The sequence below is a fragment of the Halichoerus grypus genome, chromosome 3 (genome assembly GCF_964656455.1).
Source record: "Halichoerus grypus chromosome 3, mHalGry1.hap1.1, whole genome shotgun sequence".
NCBI classification, from domain to species: Eukaryota; Metazoa; Chordata; class Mammalia; order Carnivora; family Phocidae; genus Halichoerus; species Halichoerus grypus.
In genome coordinates this window covers 88,894,472-88,908,895 of record NC_135714.1, presented here as the reverse complement: position 1 = coordinate 88,908,895, position 14,424 = coordinate 88,894,472, and the positions used below count along the sequence as shown (strand labels likewise).

The following is a 14,424-nucleotide window of genomic DNA, read 5'->3' as shown; positions in this document are numbered from 1 at the left end:
CCTTAAAATCAATTTTTGAGCAGTGAAGCTTTTATTTGTAAACTTAAATTTAATGACCACAATGTCATAGGTATATAACGGTTTTATTAATCTAAGGACACTCAAAACACATTAAGCAAAATCTTGATCAGCAAAATAACTATTTGGGGTGTGTGTGTGTGTGTGTGTCTATACTTACTCGAATATATGTCTGTGCCTTATATCCAGCTTCAGTCTATTCCCACTCCCCTGCTAGTAACAGATGACACTCTCCTTGGCTTGCTACCATTTTTCCCGCCAGTGAGATCAAAGGACTATATGCACATTTTTGGTAGCTGAGAATATATCCTTGGCAACTTAGTTATGAATAATCCACAAGACATGTATTCACAGTTCAAAGTTAGTGTTACATCTTTAAAACTGCTTTTATTTTTAGAGTTTAGCAAAAATAGAAGTAGTTTCCTAACCGTGAAGAAAAATTTTGTATTTATTTTCTCTATAGCTATCTTTTGATTTTCATGAAATATTGTGTTAAAATAGACAATATAATTTTGTAGATTTCACGGTTATGGGTAGTCTTTCTAAATCTTTAATGTGGTCATGCAACAGAGACCAAATTAGAAAATACAGAAATGTCAGTCTCTAGTTAAAACACTTGATTTCAAATTTGCTCTGATTTTTCTATGAAATATTCCCTTCCTGGGTTATCCATCAATGTAGTGAAAAACTCAACTGTACTGCACAATCCTTTTTCAAGTGGCAAAGTTAGGTTTAAATGGAAACAAACCTTTTTGAATTGAACATTTCCATTCTCAGTCTAAACATTGAATTAATGTACTTTTTGTTATATGATTTCCTTTCTAACATCAACATTTTAAGAAATGAAATGCCCTGGAGACGCTGGGGCAAATGGAATCATAGACCATGATAAAACCCAAGTCTTCTTCAACTCTCAGCTCTCCCATCGCTACAACTTCCAAATTCTGCCTTTATTTAACATTAGCATTCACTTCCCAAACAATTTACCCAAGTGAGAGATGATTAAGCCTGTTTATGTGCTAAGGGGAAGGAACTAGTGGAAAGCAGGAGGCTCTGATACAGATGCATGGATAATTGATGGAGAAAGATCCCCGAGGACAGAGACAAGGATGGATTCCAGAATCTACTGGATGCATCTGCCCGCAGAAGAGGGGTGCCTCTTCTCCCTCTGACATAGGAAGGAGGTCCACGTGGGTTTGGATTGATGAGAGACATAATGTTGAGGGAATTTACACCTGATAGGCTCTATTTTCTCTGCAAAATCTAAAACAGGGAGAATTTTAAGTAGAAGGGGTGAAATGGGGAGGGAGGCTGTCTGACTGCACAGATATACCAGATAACCAGCTCATTAAGAAGTTAGTCAGTTGAGTAAATAAACAAGGAACATAGAAAGGTGATATTGCACAGTGCGCTTTCAATAACCTAAAGCTGATTTTATGAGGAAATTCTTAGTCTTCCTGTGAGGATTACAAAATAATTTATGAGGAACAGATTCTCTGAATGTTCCTAAACATGGTGTATTTTTAATAAAAAAATTATGCATGACTAATTCTCCCTCTAATGTGCACTCTAGTGCTTTCTTTAATAGTACAGAGTATGAATTAAGATGCTGATTAACTGAAATGTCACACATTGAAAATAGGCTAGCCGTTCATTAGGTGTAATGGAATACAGAGCCAGTTAACATGAAGTGATAGAGGAAACTATCATTTACTATCATTTATAAAGAATAACTTTGTTAAAATATACTAAAATTAAAAGTATTTGTAAAAAGAATTAGAAGAAAAATGCTCAATATTTTATGTAAAAATAGACATAAATAGAATTATAGCTGGATGTCTTTGTGCTCTTTTCCACCATCCCAAAGCTTCGCCTAATTCTACATAAAGCCAACAGAATCCCAATGCTGACTTTGTGGTTGAAAAACAGCTAAATCTCAGAACTGCCGTATTTCCATTTTATATGTAAATATTCCCATCCATCTTCTTAATGTTCTATTCCCCCCACGCGCCCAGTATCATAGGTTATCGACAGCTGACAGCATCTTTTGTTTCCTTTTCCGGTACACCCTAGGTGCAACAGTTGACCTTGGCATCCCCTAGTTTGTAAACAAGTTTTTGTGCCACATTTCATAAGAGGAAGAATGGGACAAAACATGTTTCTTTGTAATGCTATTCAATGATTCCCTTTGCAAATCTGCTTCCTGAAGTTTTGCAGATGCAGAAGTCACATAATGTGCTGCTTGCTGGGGAACTGCATTGCATTTTCACTGCTTCTAGCAGTAACATCTCCAGCCTTCTAAATGAGATTGAGGTGATAGATGTACAGGTATTTGAAGAAACAGATGCACCAGAACAGCAAAGATTCTTTTTTTAAAGGAAAAATCAGAATCTTACTGCATATGCTTAATGGTCTTCAAAAGAAAGCAAGAGAGAAGAAAAGACCTATTGTGTACTTCCAACCAGTAATTTCCGTTTTCCTTGACATACAGAACATCAGCATATTTCTGCACAGCATAGAGAACCTTGCAGACTAGGACAGTTTTAACTGGTCGTTTAAATTTAAATGGTTACATTATTATGTTAATTGAATAATTTTTCTATTTTTAGGGTCCTCTGGGGCCTCCAGGACAAAAGGTAGAGTATAAATAGTACTGGGGAAGTAATTATACTTGTATTGCCTAATGCCTAGCATGAGAGGTGAATAGAATTAGCTACTGTAAGCCATGCTGAAGCATCTGGATTGTGCATTCTCCTTTCTAAAAATACAATCATTTAATGTGAGCCATTAGATTTCTAATCAACTCCATTATAGAAAATCCAATAAATCCAGAGTAAATTCTTTTTAAGCTGTCTGTCGAACTTTAGGTTATTGAATTTTTAATTAAAATACTGGCAAAACATTGTGACAAAACTTAGAATTTGAAAGGTCATATGACATTGCAGACTGAGTGCATGGTCCTGCTCAAGTATTATGACCAAATGATCGTAGAACGGACCAGAACAAAAGATGTACTTGTTGTTTGGTGACTGTATTCCATTGGTCCATTAGTGTTTTCCTTTGCTGAGGTAAACTGAAAAGTGACTTCCTGATTGTCATTTCCCAGTCATCAGAATTCACCATTACATTCTGATGGAGAGGGTCTAGCGCTTCTAAAATTACATCAATACTACAGTAGTAAATATATCAATAGTATGTAGGTGGCCCTTTGCCAATGAAATATTGCTAAGTCCCCATTCCCTGTTGCAACTCCCACCACACAATGGGGAAAAAGGGATATTTAACCTGCAGAAAACTAAAGAAAACAATTGTATTACAACAGGTGGAAAAGTGATTATTCTTTATCTTTGGAATCCATCAAAGAGAGACTTTTTATTCCCCAAGCACTGGGCATGTGGCATCTGTTGAAACATAATCCTACAAACCAAGTCCAAAGCCAATGAGTTGTGAGACAACTTGTGTATAAGAACACTTTGTCCTTCGCAATAATGTCTCTATTAAGCATGGTGTGAAATTGTAAAGCTACCCTAATCCACATGCGACCAGGCTAAAATTACTGCCTGAGGCTTCAGGAAGTCTTTTAATGACCCACTCAATATAATTACCAAAACACTAAGGAACTTGCCATCTCAATTTGTTTTGCATATAATGACTATATATTTTTTAGTGACTATATTTTTAATAAACTTCCTCTTTTAGAGCAGTTTTAGGTTTATATTTACTCTTTAAAAAAACTTTTTTCCCATTATTATTAAAGAAATTTAGTATCATACATCAACTTAGAAAAATCTGTTTTCTAGGGCTAGACAAAGAATAAACATATTTTATTTAAAAATGATTTCTCCAGAGCCTGAAAGGGGGTGACATCACTATCCGAAAACATTTGTTAATGTTCTATATCCAGGTAAATGTCATAGATTTTCTCAGGTGATAATTAGGTTTCTTATTCTCAGTTCACCCCACCTATGTCCAACCGTTCGTAATCACCCCAGTGCAGATGTGCACACATGTCTACACACACACACACACACACACACACACACTCTTAACTTAATATTTGATGTGTTGTTGTGTTATTCCTAGTCAGTGTTTAACATTTGTAACACCTTTTCTAGTCTAGGAAGACATATTCACACTCACCTGGCTTAAATGTACACCCTGAAAGTCCAGGGGAAAATGCTTCAAATACAACAAATTTGAGTGCCTTATTTGACTAATTGTGAAACAAGTGGTTGTTATTTTAATTACCTTTTGTTTTATGGTATTTAAACTCCTGAAATGCAAGAGTTACTGCTACTGCTAGGCTTTTCCAGACGGAACTAAGCCTGTTTATTTCTTAAAAGCACCAAAATTTAGAGCCATGTGGCCTTCTGATAGCTGTGGATCCCAATTTATGATGTGAATTTCTTTAAAATCATATTAGGGATAAGTGGATATTTAGAAACATGGTTAAATTTAACTCTGTAGTTTCTGGGAATGCTTGATGAATCTGCTTACATTATTATATATCTGAATACCATGCATAAGATCTGAAAAACTTAGCCTTTCACACATGTTTTAGCAAGGTAAGGTTATGGCTGACATAATTAATACAATACAAACTTAGAATTGAAATATTTTGTGATTCTATGCTTAATTTAATCATGTGTCTTCTTAGGGTTCTGTTGGAGTACCTGGAATTCCAGGGGTGAATGGTCAAAAGGTAAGTTCTATAGAATATTTTTGATCATTTAAAGGGATTAAAATCACAAAATTATTCTAGTCAGTAATGTTAGTAAAAAGTTTATATACTTATAAAAGCACTACATATACTTTTGAAATGCAGGGAAATTATGTGCAAAAGATCAAACTAATTTAATTTTTAATGATGCATTAAATAGTCAGAAACTCTTAGAAAATTTTCCATTCTATTTTGATAAGTTTTGTAGGAGATACAACTATATCTTTCTTATAAAGTATATATATATATATATATATATATATATATATATATAAAATAAATATACATAGAATAGGAAAAATTTTGTGTTTAACATTAATTGTCATAAACAAAATATACTCCAGTTTATTCTTGTCATGGCAAAAGTAACATGTATTATTTCTTTCATTAACAAAAATTCTTACAGAGGGAACTTATTGGAATATTCTGAATTTAGGAGCAAGCTCTTTTTACTGTCAAGAAAAATTAGGGTTTAAATAGACTCGCCAAGCTCTGGTAGTACACTTTTACTGTACTGTTAATAATGAGGGGGAAAATAAAATAAGAAAACCCCACAACTCTACATAGACATATCTATACATGTGGTTACATCTATTCCTTCAACATACTTACTGGTTGGACAAAGCATCTAGCATCATCCCACAAGTGGGTCTGCTTTTCTGTGCTCCCCAACAGTGCTGACTGGCTTTTCAATCTGGAACCTCTACAGAGACCAGGAAAACCATAGGGGCAGCTAACAAAGCCAGTCTACCAGGAGCCAGGAAGCTGAGCTAGGGACTTTCTTGTCTCCCTTAGAGTTTTTGGACTAACCCTATAAAATCCTGTGACCCATCAGCTTGTGTTCAACAGAAAATTTTTAAATCTGTGCACTCTGGATTAAATTCTGAAATCATAAGGAGCCGAATATTTACAGACAGAAGAGACCTCCTAGTAACCTTTCCCATCTTGTCCATCTTTTCTTCTTCAATAAGATACTAACAATCACTATTTAAAACCTACAGTGGCTAGCAAAAAGCATGAGTCTGCCACTTACAGGCCACATGAATTTTGGCAAAGTCCTTGAATTCTCTGGCCTCAGTCTCTTCATATGTAAAAGGAAGACAAAAACAGTTTCTACCTACTAGGGTCAACGTGAGGATTAAATGGCAAGTAGACATAAAGTCTTTATGACAGTGGTGATCTTACAATGAAACGTTTCCTTCATTGATCTGTATCTTAAACAAGGTCCTCTGCTTCCACGATTACTCAATTCCCGGTGAAATTGATGTCCTCAACCAAGGCTTATGGTATCCGCTAATCCACAAACCAAACACTGCGCACTCCATGGGAATGAACTGCCCAGCTCACTGCTCTATTTGCCACTTAATAAAATACGTATCTGTTTGCTTCACAAATCCTGGTAAAGAGCAAAGATTAACTTTCTATTTAGAATATTTCAGATCATGGAGGGATACATAAAAATTTGGAAGTATATTCATTCTAAGATGGATTTTAAAGTTATGTAAGTCAAGATAATATTTGGAGAAGACAGATATGGATATAAGAGAAATGTTTTTAACATTGGTGAAGAACAAAGCTTATACCCTTAAGGTTAATGTTTGCTCTGTCTTCTTTGCTTCTTTTCTTTTTTCAACTTTGGGACAATCGTGAAAATTTATAGAAACCATTAACCTGAAACAAAACAACTTTAAAACTGTCACATACATGTTTATGAAAACTGCATATTCTGTATTTTTGCAAAGGAAATATGCAATTTCCTTAGCAAGAGAAAGGAATGTGACATTTTCTTGTCCTAGTCACCAAGTTTAAATTATATTTCAAGAAAATAGACAGTTAATATTTGCAGTTTTATGTCTTGTTATACATCTTTGTGGCATTTTAAAGTGTTTTCTATAGGACCTAGGGAAGGTAAATAATTTCACACTTTTATGACGGTATTAGCAAAATGTAGTTTACGATTGTTTTTCCTACTCCATAGAATTTAACCTAAAACTTTGTGGATGAAATTTCTGTTAACACTAGTGATTATCTAACATTTGTAATATTTGCTGTATCATCTCTAGGAAAATAAAGTGCAAAACCATGAGTCCTTCACCGAAACAGCAGGTCATTTAGACAGTAAAAACAAAGCTGGAAATGGAGTAATAATTCTGTACTTAAGCATATGACATATGTTTTGGATCTCTACAATTTGTTTTTCTAAGAAAAGAGCTTACAATGACATAATTTTTTAAAGCACCTAATTGTCCTCAAGCTGTCTTAAGAAAACATTTTTTCTACATTACAATTTCACTTTTCCAAAGAAGTACTTTTGTGGCTTAGAAAATATTTTTCAAATAATGGCTAAGGAAGAATATGATTTCTAAGCAATCAGAAATACAACAAATGACAACTAGAAAATAGAAAGATTTTTCTCTTACAAAAAAGGAAGAAAAATATTTTTAAAAAGTATTTTGTTTTCCATCCATTCAGATTGACAAAATTGGTGATTGGCTTTGGCTAATAAACTTGGTAGTGACATTTTTTTTTTTACACTATTTTCCTTCAAATATGGGTCACCTTGACTGCTAATCTGAGTATTTCTTATTTTGTAATGGTCTTTCAGTGATTCAGATTGTATTAGGAGAAAGGACTTACATAAGCAGTAACATGGCATTAAACCCAAATCTAGCTTTTTCTGGCATCACAATCTACAAAGGGCTCCTGAGCATCTTCTGTGAAATGTGGAAGGCAGTGTGGTATGGAGGAAAAAGTGTGGACTCTGTAGTCAGAATGAATGGGTCAGATCGTAGTTCTCATTTGGGCAATTTATATAATGTTTCTAAGGCTTAGGTGTAAAATATAAATACAGACCTTGCAGTATTAACTAGATAATGTCTCTAAAGTGAAGGTAATGTTACAGATGCTCAATACATATTATCAAGTATCTGTAGGAATAGTATCACACTGTAGGAGTTTCAGCAAATGAGCCCTAGGTTTACCCTCAAGCAGGGAGAAGAAGCCAGCTGAATCATGATAGGAAGACTATGAATATGCAAAATTACACAGGAAGGTAAAATGTTTCTCTGTGCCCTGGCTTTTCCCCACTCACCTGCCCAGGAGCGCTATCCTGGAGTCAAGATGCTCTGTTTTCTTCCACCTCATGTGCAGCCTTTGAAAGACCCTTTTCCTGTCTGGGCTCAAGGCAGTTGCATTTGTGAAATGAGACCAGGGGCTGTACTGATTTATTTCTAAGTCTCCAAGAGATAAAGTCACCCATGTCTCATTTTTGATTCAACCAGCTTCTAGTATTCTCTGTTCCCAATTCTGAAAGCTGTTGTTTCCATAATTTAGATTTGTTGCCAGCAGCCAAAGCAGTTAGGGTAGATTTAATACTAAGTCTTACCTAAAAATATGAAATGTTGTCCTCTTCTTCCCTAGCTAATTGTGTTGGACACAAAATCTTGTAATTCTCAAGAATAGATCTTGTCAGTCTAGGGTGGCTCAGTTGGTTAAGCAACTGCCTTCGGCTCAGGTCATGATCCCAGAGTCCTGGGATTGAGTCCCACCTTGGGCTCTCGGCTCAGTGGGGAGCCTGCTTCTCCCTCTGACCCTCTCCCTTCTCATGCTGTTTCTCTCTCTCTCTCTAATAAATAAATAAATAAAAATCTAAAAAAAAAAGAATAGATCTAATTGTACCTTTAGATCTTGTCAGTCTAAAGGTATAATTACCATTTTGTTTGTGCTCCATTATTCATTATCCCTCTCTGTCTGTCTGTCTGTCTGTCTCTCACACACACACATGCATACATGAAGAGATGTATATCTAAATATTTGACAATTAAACCCTACTTCTCAGATATAATGGAGAAGTGGGAGCTTTCAAAAATAATTTTGTGGTAGAACCATCTTTTAAACCATCTTTTAAACTATCTTTTTAACTTTTGTCCCTTTGACAAAATTAATTGCTGTCTATAATTTTTGGTAACCAGGTAATGGGTATTAAGGGAGGCACGTGATGTGATGAGCACTGGGTATTATACACAACTAATGAATCATTGAACACTACATCAGAAATTAATGATGTACTATATGCTGGCTAGCTGAACATAATCAATTTTTGTATATATGTGTGTATCAGAATTTTTAAAATCTCAACTTTTATTAGGTGGTATTAGAACCCTATATTTTTCTATTCTTTCCACATTTTCACATTAATTGGCACCCATAAAAACAAATCATCATAATGACAATTTACTTGAATAGCAACCAATGCCCAGCACTGGGCAAATACAACTGAAGAGGAGATCTGGGGACAGAGACAGGGAGCATTAAAAGTCTAATTGGTGCAGTTAACACCCTTGTCTGTTTGTTACTATGAAAATAATAATAAAGATTTTTAGGATTAAAAACCAATTATTTTGTCTAAGCAAGCTAGAATATTTTTGAAACCCCAGAATCATAGGGATTGTTTCCAAAGCAAAACAAATATCAGAAGATCTTATTCATGGATTTTCCAAGTATTTTCTAGAATTTATTATTTTTAAAACTTCAAAACATAAAATAAATAAAAAATGATGTTAGCGTATCATCTACGAATCTATCCCAGATAGCTATGTAATTTTTAAGGAACATTAAACTTTAATTAATTTATAGTTATGGTATTTAGAATTCCTTTTCATCTCTTATCCATGGATCTCACAGTCTTCACTGACATTAATCCTCACAACATACTTCTAATGGCATTTTTATTGTAAGTGTATTTAGAGAGCAGATAAATTGAAGCTCTCAGACTTCCAAAGGTCAAGCTGTTTATTCAAGTCTATTCAGTGGGCTGTTCAATGAACTCAATATTTTTTATTCTTGATTCACTTACTGTAACAACTAAATACACTCTTTTCTTTGGCTTCCTTGGCTCTATCATTAAGCAGTCTGAATTAAACTCCTGAAGGATTTGAATATAGTTCTGTTTGTTTTCTGGTTGGTTAGCTTAAAATTTTCCTATAGCAGAATTTATTCAGTGGTCCCATTACCCAATATAGTTGTGACTTTCTGATTTTAGACTTTAAGAAAAGATACGCAGAGTAAATGAAGTGTGATTTCTGATTCCAGATTAATGAATAGTTCAGGGAAAGTACCTTACAGCAATTCAATCATTTTACAGGTTAAAGTTGAGACAAATTATTTTTATTAGTTTTTCTATCTTCTGAAGTTAGCAATTATGTGCATTAGAATTCTCAGAATACATGACTTTTTTTCTCTAGTAACTATAAATAATAGGATGTGTTCTTTCTTCTAAAAGAAACATCATCATTTTCCTATTACAGAACATTTCATGTAGTCAAATCACTTTATCCCTAAGTGTGATTCATGTATTCTCAGGCATTTTTATATACATGCTTACTCTTAAAGAGACTTTTCACTCAATTTTACTTGTTAAGTGGGACAAACAACATTTCTATTCTTTATTAATGAATTTTAAGTTCCTTTAGAGAGGAATGAAAAGTTAGTTACAAGAGGTAGTTTAATGTTGGCTTGAAATAAATCAAGTACAGTAAAGATTTTTTTTAAACCGCTTTCCCCCTGACTCCATTAAAGGCATGTTACTATAGAATTTGATAATAATTATCATTCTACCAAATTCTATCATTCTACTAAAATATTGGGAGAGGGAAGAATAAAAAGTTGAGGGAAAGGGATTTCTGGGGAAAGGGGTGTGAGAGAAGGCAAGCTGCTCACAGGCCGTCCCGAAACAAACAACAAAGCAAATGTGTTTGAATTATGATATCATCAGGTCCACTTATTTTCCATTTTAATTGAAAAAACACTATATTTTATAGAAGGGATCACAAAAATACTGATTTACTACATCTGATTCAATTGTATACGTAATCTGGGAAAGCTTTTTAAAGAAACTTCCCATGAATGGGTCCACTGATTCACTTGTTGATTTTTTCAGTCATCCATACAGCCCTTACTACTAAGTGCCAGGCAGCATCTCTCTTGGTCCTCATGGAATTTCCAGCCTAATTGGGGATGGAGACATTAAATGAACAGTTATACTAGAAACCTGTTACATTACAGTTCTTTTAAGGACTGTGGCCGAGAAGCGTAGGGCAGCCTGGCCTGGTGCACAGAGCCAAGTAAGGCCAAGTAATGCTTCTCCGTATGGATAGGTGACTTTGGGTGAGACCTAACAGGTGGGCAGCATTTGGCAAGGGAAGAGAAACCACCCCTATGGTGCTGTACTTACAAATTAAATTACAGACAACCTTGGTCTTAGAATTTGGTTTCTAAAACACCGTATTATCAATCACAATGGGGCTTTTGTATTCATCATGGTCTACCTTTTCTTCAAGCTTATGACCCTCTCTCTCTCTCCCCCTCCCACTCGTGCTGTCTCTCTCTCTCTTTCTAAAATAAATAAATAAAATAAAATAAAGCCTACAATGAAATAACTTACTGTGACAATCCTAACAGGTTAGCATCTACCCAGTTCCATCCATTTGATAGGAGGCCACATTGCCAAGCAGATAGTAACCATTTTCCAACTGCGAAACAGCACCAGTGGGGTTCATTTATGAGAAATTGAATTTCTTTCAGGATTCTCTCCTCTGTCTTCTCTGCCCAATACAGAGAACAGAAGAGCGCAGTGTATAATAATTCCTAACATGTTAGTCAGCATTTACTCTCAGGTCCTGTCCTTAGTGTTGTGTGCCTATTAGCTCACTTATTCCTCACAGCAATCCTATGAAGTAGCAACTAGCATCTCCACTTTATTAATGAGCAAATGGGAGTACAGAAAGGATAAATATTTTGCCCAGTGTTACCAAGGTGTCTGTGGTGTTCAGCTTCAAAGCCAGGCAGTCTGTTCTCACTGCACACGACTCTGCTTCCACTGTTAAGAATGAGGATCTTAAATTCAGAATATCCCAGCTTTGCTTTTCAGTATTTGCATGACCTTGGGCAAGTTACTTACCATCTCTAAGCCTTAGTGTCTTCGTTCATCAAATGAAGATTAAAATATTTACCTCGAAGTTTAATCAGAAAAAATAAAGTAATAAATGTAACTTTATTAAAATATTTTAAATATTCTTAAAATATTAATAAGAACAGACTATGTTTCTCTCTGTACGAGGGGCATTAATAACTCCATGACTCAGAAGCCTCCCGGGTATAGAAGCAAATGTTAGTAAGAACTATTATTTCTTTCTACTACTCTTCACTGATCTTTAGAGTTTTTCCAGCTGGACATAACCACTTAACATTTCTATTAATAATTGGGCACATTCCCTTCCCAAGAGAAAAAAATAATTTATCATTCAAACTATACATAGATTTATCATTAAAGACTATGCTTTAGGAAAGAAGAAATTAGCTGGCTTTTAAAACTTAAATGCTTTGCTCTGGCAACTAAACCTCATCACTAAGAATACACGTTCTTTTATCTTTTCACCCTGTCTTCCTCCTTGCTGCCTTCATCCTAGTTCCTGCTCTCCCCTTGGTTGTTAGGTGGCTGCCAGTCACGCCTGGGGCTTCCTTCTTTCGTATCAACATGCAGAGAGTGAATGAGTGCTTTCCCCCAAACATCTTACAAAATGTTGGAGCTCCATTGTAAATGGGGACACAGAGGTCTTGGCCTCCCCCTTCTCCCCTGGCTTGGAAAATGTCAGAGGCTGATTAGCTACTGCCACCGCAATTTCTTTTCTAGAAGCCCCAGTCACATGGAAAGTTGCAAGAATCACTAGTTGTGTAATTTAGAAGAGATTCGGGTAACACGAGGGAGCTGGACAACTATGTTATATCTGACTTATCCCAGTCCTAAGAAACTCTTCTACTTCACATAACCCATTTTATCCATTTTGATTATTTCTTCCTAAAACATACATCCTTGTTCTTAATCTTTTTTCACCCATAAGCATGCACATAGTGAACAATTTTTTATATATATACACAGAAAAGGCAATCCTCTGTGGCATCATGCTCTCTGGTTGGTTTTTGCTCATTTTGGTACCTTTCATAAGCTATTTACAAAGTACTGGATAGTGTTTCTCTTAGACCCAGGCAAGCAGTGCTTCTCATTATGCCTCCTCTGTCCCTCCTGTGGTATGACCCTCCACACAGAGTGAGGAGTCCACAGGGCCAAAGAGGCATGCCTACTCAAAGTCCAACTCAAAGATCACTTCTTGATCACATCCTAGGTACCCACAACCCAAGAATTCCTGCCTCAACTCTCCTGATTCTGCTTCTAGTGCTTGTATTGGCCTCTTCTTTGGGTCCAGAGTCCCACGAGTGACCACACAGCTGGTGTGTGCACCTCTAAACCTGTGGGTGGCCTTGAAGCCACTATGGGTGGGGAGCTGTGGGCAAAGCTTGCAGGCTGTGATGTTCACATACAACCTCCAGGGCCCTTCTTGGTGAAGAATAAGACTGGGGTTGGGAAGAGACGGGAAGATATTAGCACTGTTGGGTGGAATGTGGGGTCATCCATGTGTACTTCTACCCAGACCTTCAAAGCTTAGGGGTGTGCTCAAGGCACATAATTTTCATTAATGTAAATTTCACCCAAATTAATGCAACTTAGCTATTTTCTATGATCACTAAATTCTTAGCTATCTAAGAATTTGAATTTCTTTGTTCAAATTATATTTTGTACATTTCTTAGCAGAACAAAAACTGAAATAGTCGTAAGTAGCAGACTTATTTCTGAAATAGTCCATGCCATAATATTATTGCTACAACTGCTATGTTTACTTATTTGGCATTTTAGACATTTGTACTTTTTAAAAAAAGCGTAATGAAGGTTTGATTACTAGGTTCAGTTTAGTTATTACTTTAATCAGTTTAAGGCCCATTTCAGTAAGTTATCTTAAATAAAATGTTTTTATTAGGCTCCTGGCTGATACACCCGTCGACTTTCTACTCATTAGTATTCGTATTACCAATGTGGACAGAGAGATTCTAATTTTAGGGAGGGATTTTGCTGATTAGATAAACAAGACAGAGCCCTCTACAGGACACCGGATTCGCTGTCATATAACCAAACCCAAGTGCCCAGGTTTACTGGGTTTTCTTTTGCCAAGTTACAAAGCCTCCTCTGCCTGTAGGCAAGGAGGAGGAAAAGAATTGGAGACTGGGCATGCAAGCAGAAGCCTTTTAGAAACTACTAAATCTCTTTAGGTAAGAGAGAGTAAAGCTGAATGCCCAGGGTGGTCTAGGAGAGGGAGGGGAGGAGGGGGAAAGGTGAGATGGAAGCCAACAAGATGCTCTCTGATGTGACACCTTCCCAGGAACACCAGGTAGTCAATCCTGAACTTACAAAAGGCCTGGGGAGAGTGGGGTTCTGGAGGCAACTGGTGAAGGGAATTGACTGACCCATTTGAAATGGTCTGGGGCAAAACCGCGATGAACCCCAGCAGAGGGGCCCAGGGGAGCCCTAGATTCTAGACTTCCTTCACCTGTGAAATTGGGCCCTAAGCTGAGTTTAATCAGGTGTCTGAGGAATAAGGAATCACCAGGTGACATCTTGAGTCCAGCAACAGCAACAAATAATAATAATATTAATATTATGTAGGTATCATGAGTTCAATAAAATTTTCTAATTCCTATTTAAAGCAATAATAAAATCAAATCTTAGTCCTTAAGAGCAAAGAGAAAGCAAGCATTTAATCTACTCCCACACACTTCAGAGAAGGAAAGCTGAGCCC

The 14,424-nt window shown here is 36.1% G+C and overlaps 1 protein-coding gene across 1 annotated transcript in view; it reads left to right on the top strand.

Annotated features, from left to right (window-relative positions):
• Positions 1–14,424, top strand: part of COL25A1 (collagen type XXV alpha 1 chain) — a 465,144-nt gene that overhangs the window by 357,804 nt on the left and 92,916 nt on the right. The window contains exons 11-12 of the mRNA XM_078069067.1: positions 2,628–2,654; positions 4,676–4,720. Of these exons, the coding sequence (XP_077925193.1) occupies positions 2,628–2,654; positions 4,676–4,720 (72 nt within the window). The remainder of the gene's footprint in view (positions 1–2,627; positions 2,655–4,675; positions 4,721–14,424) is intronic.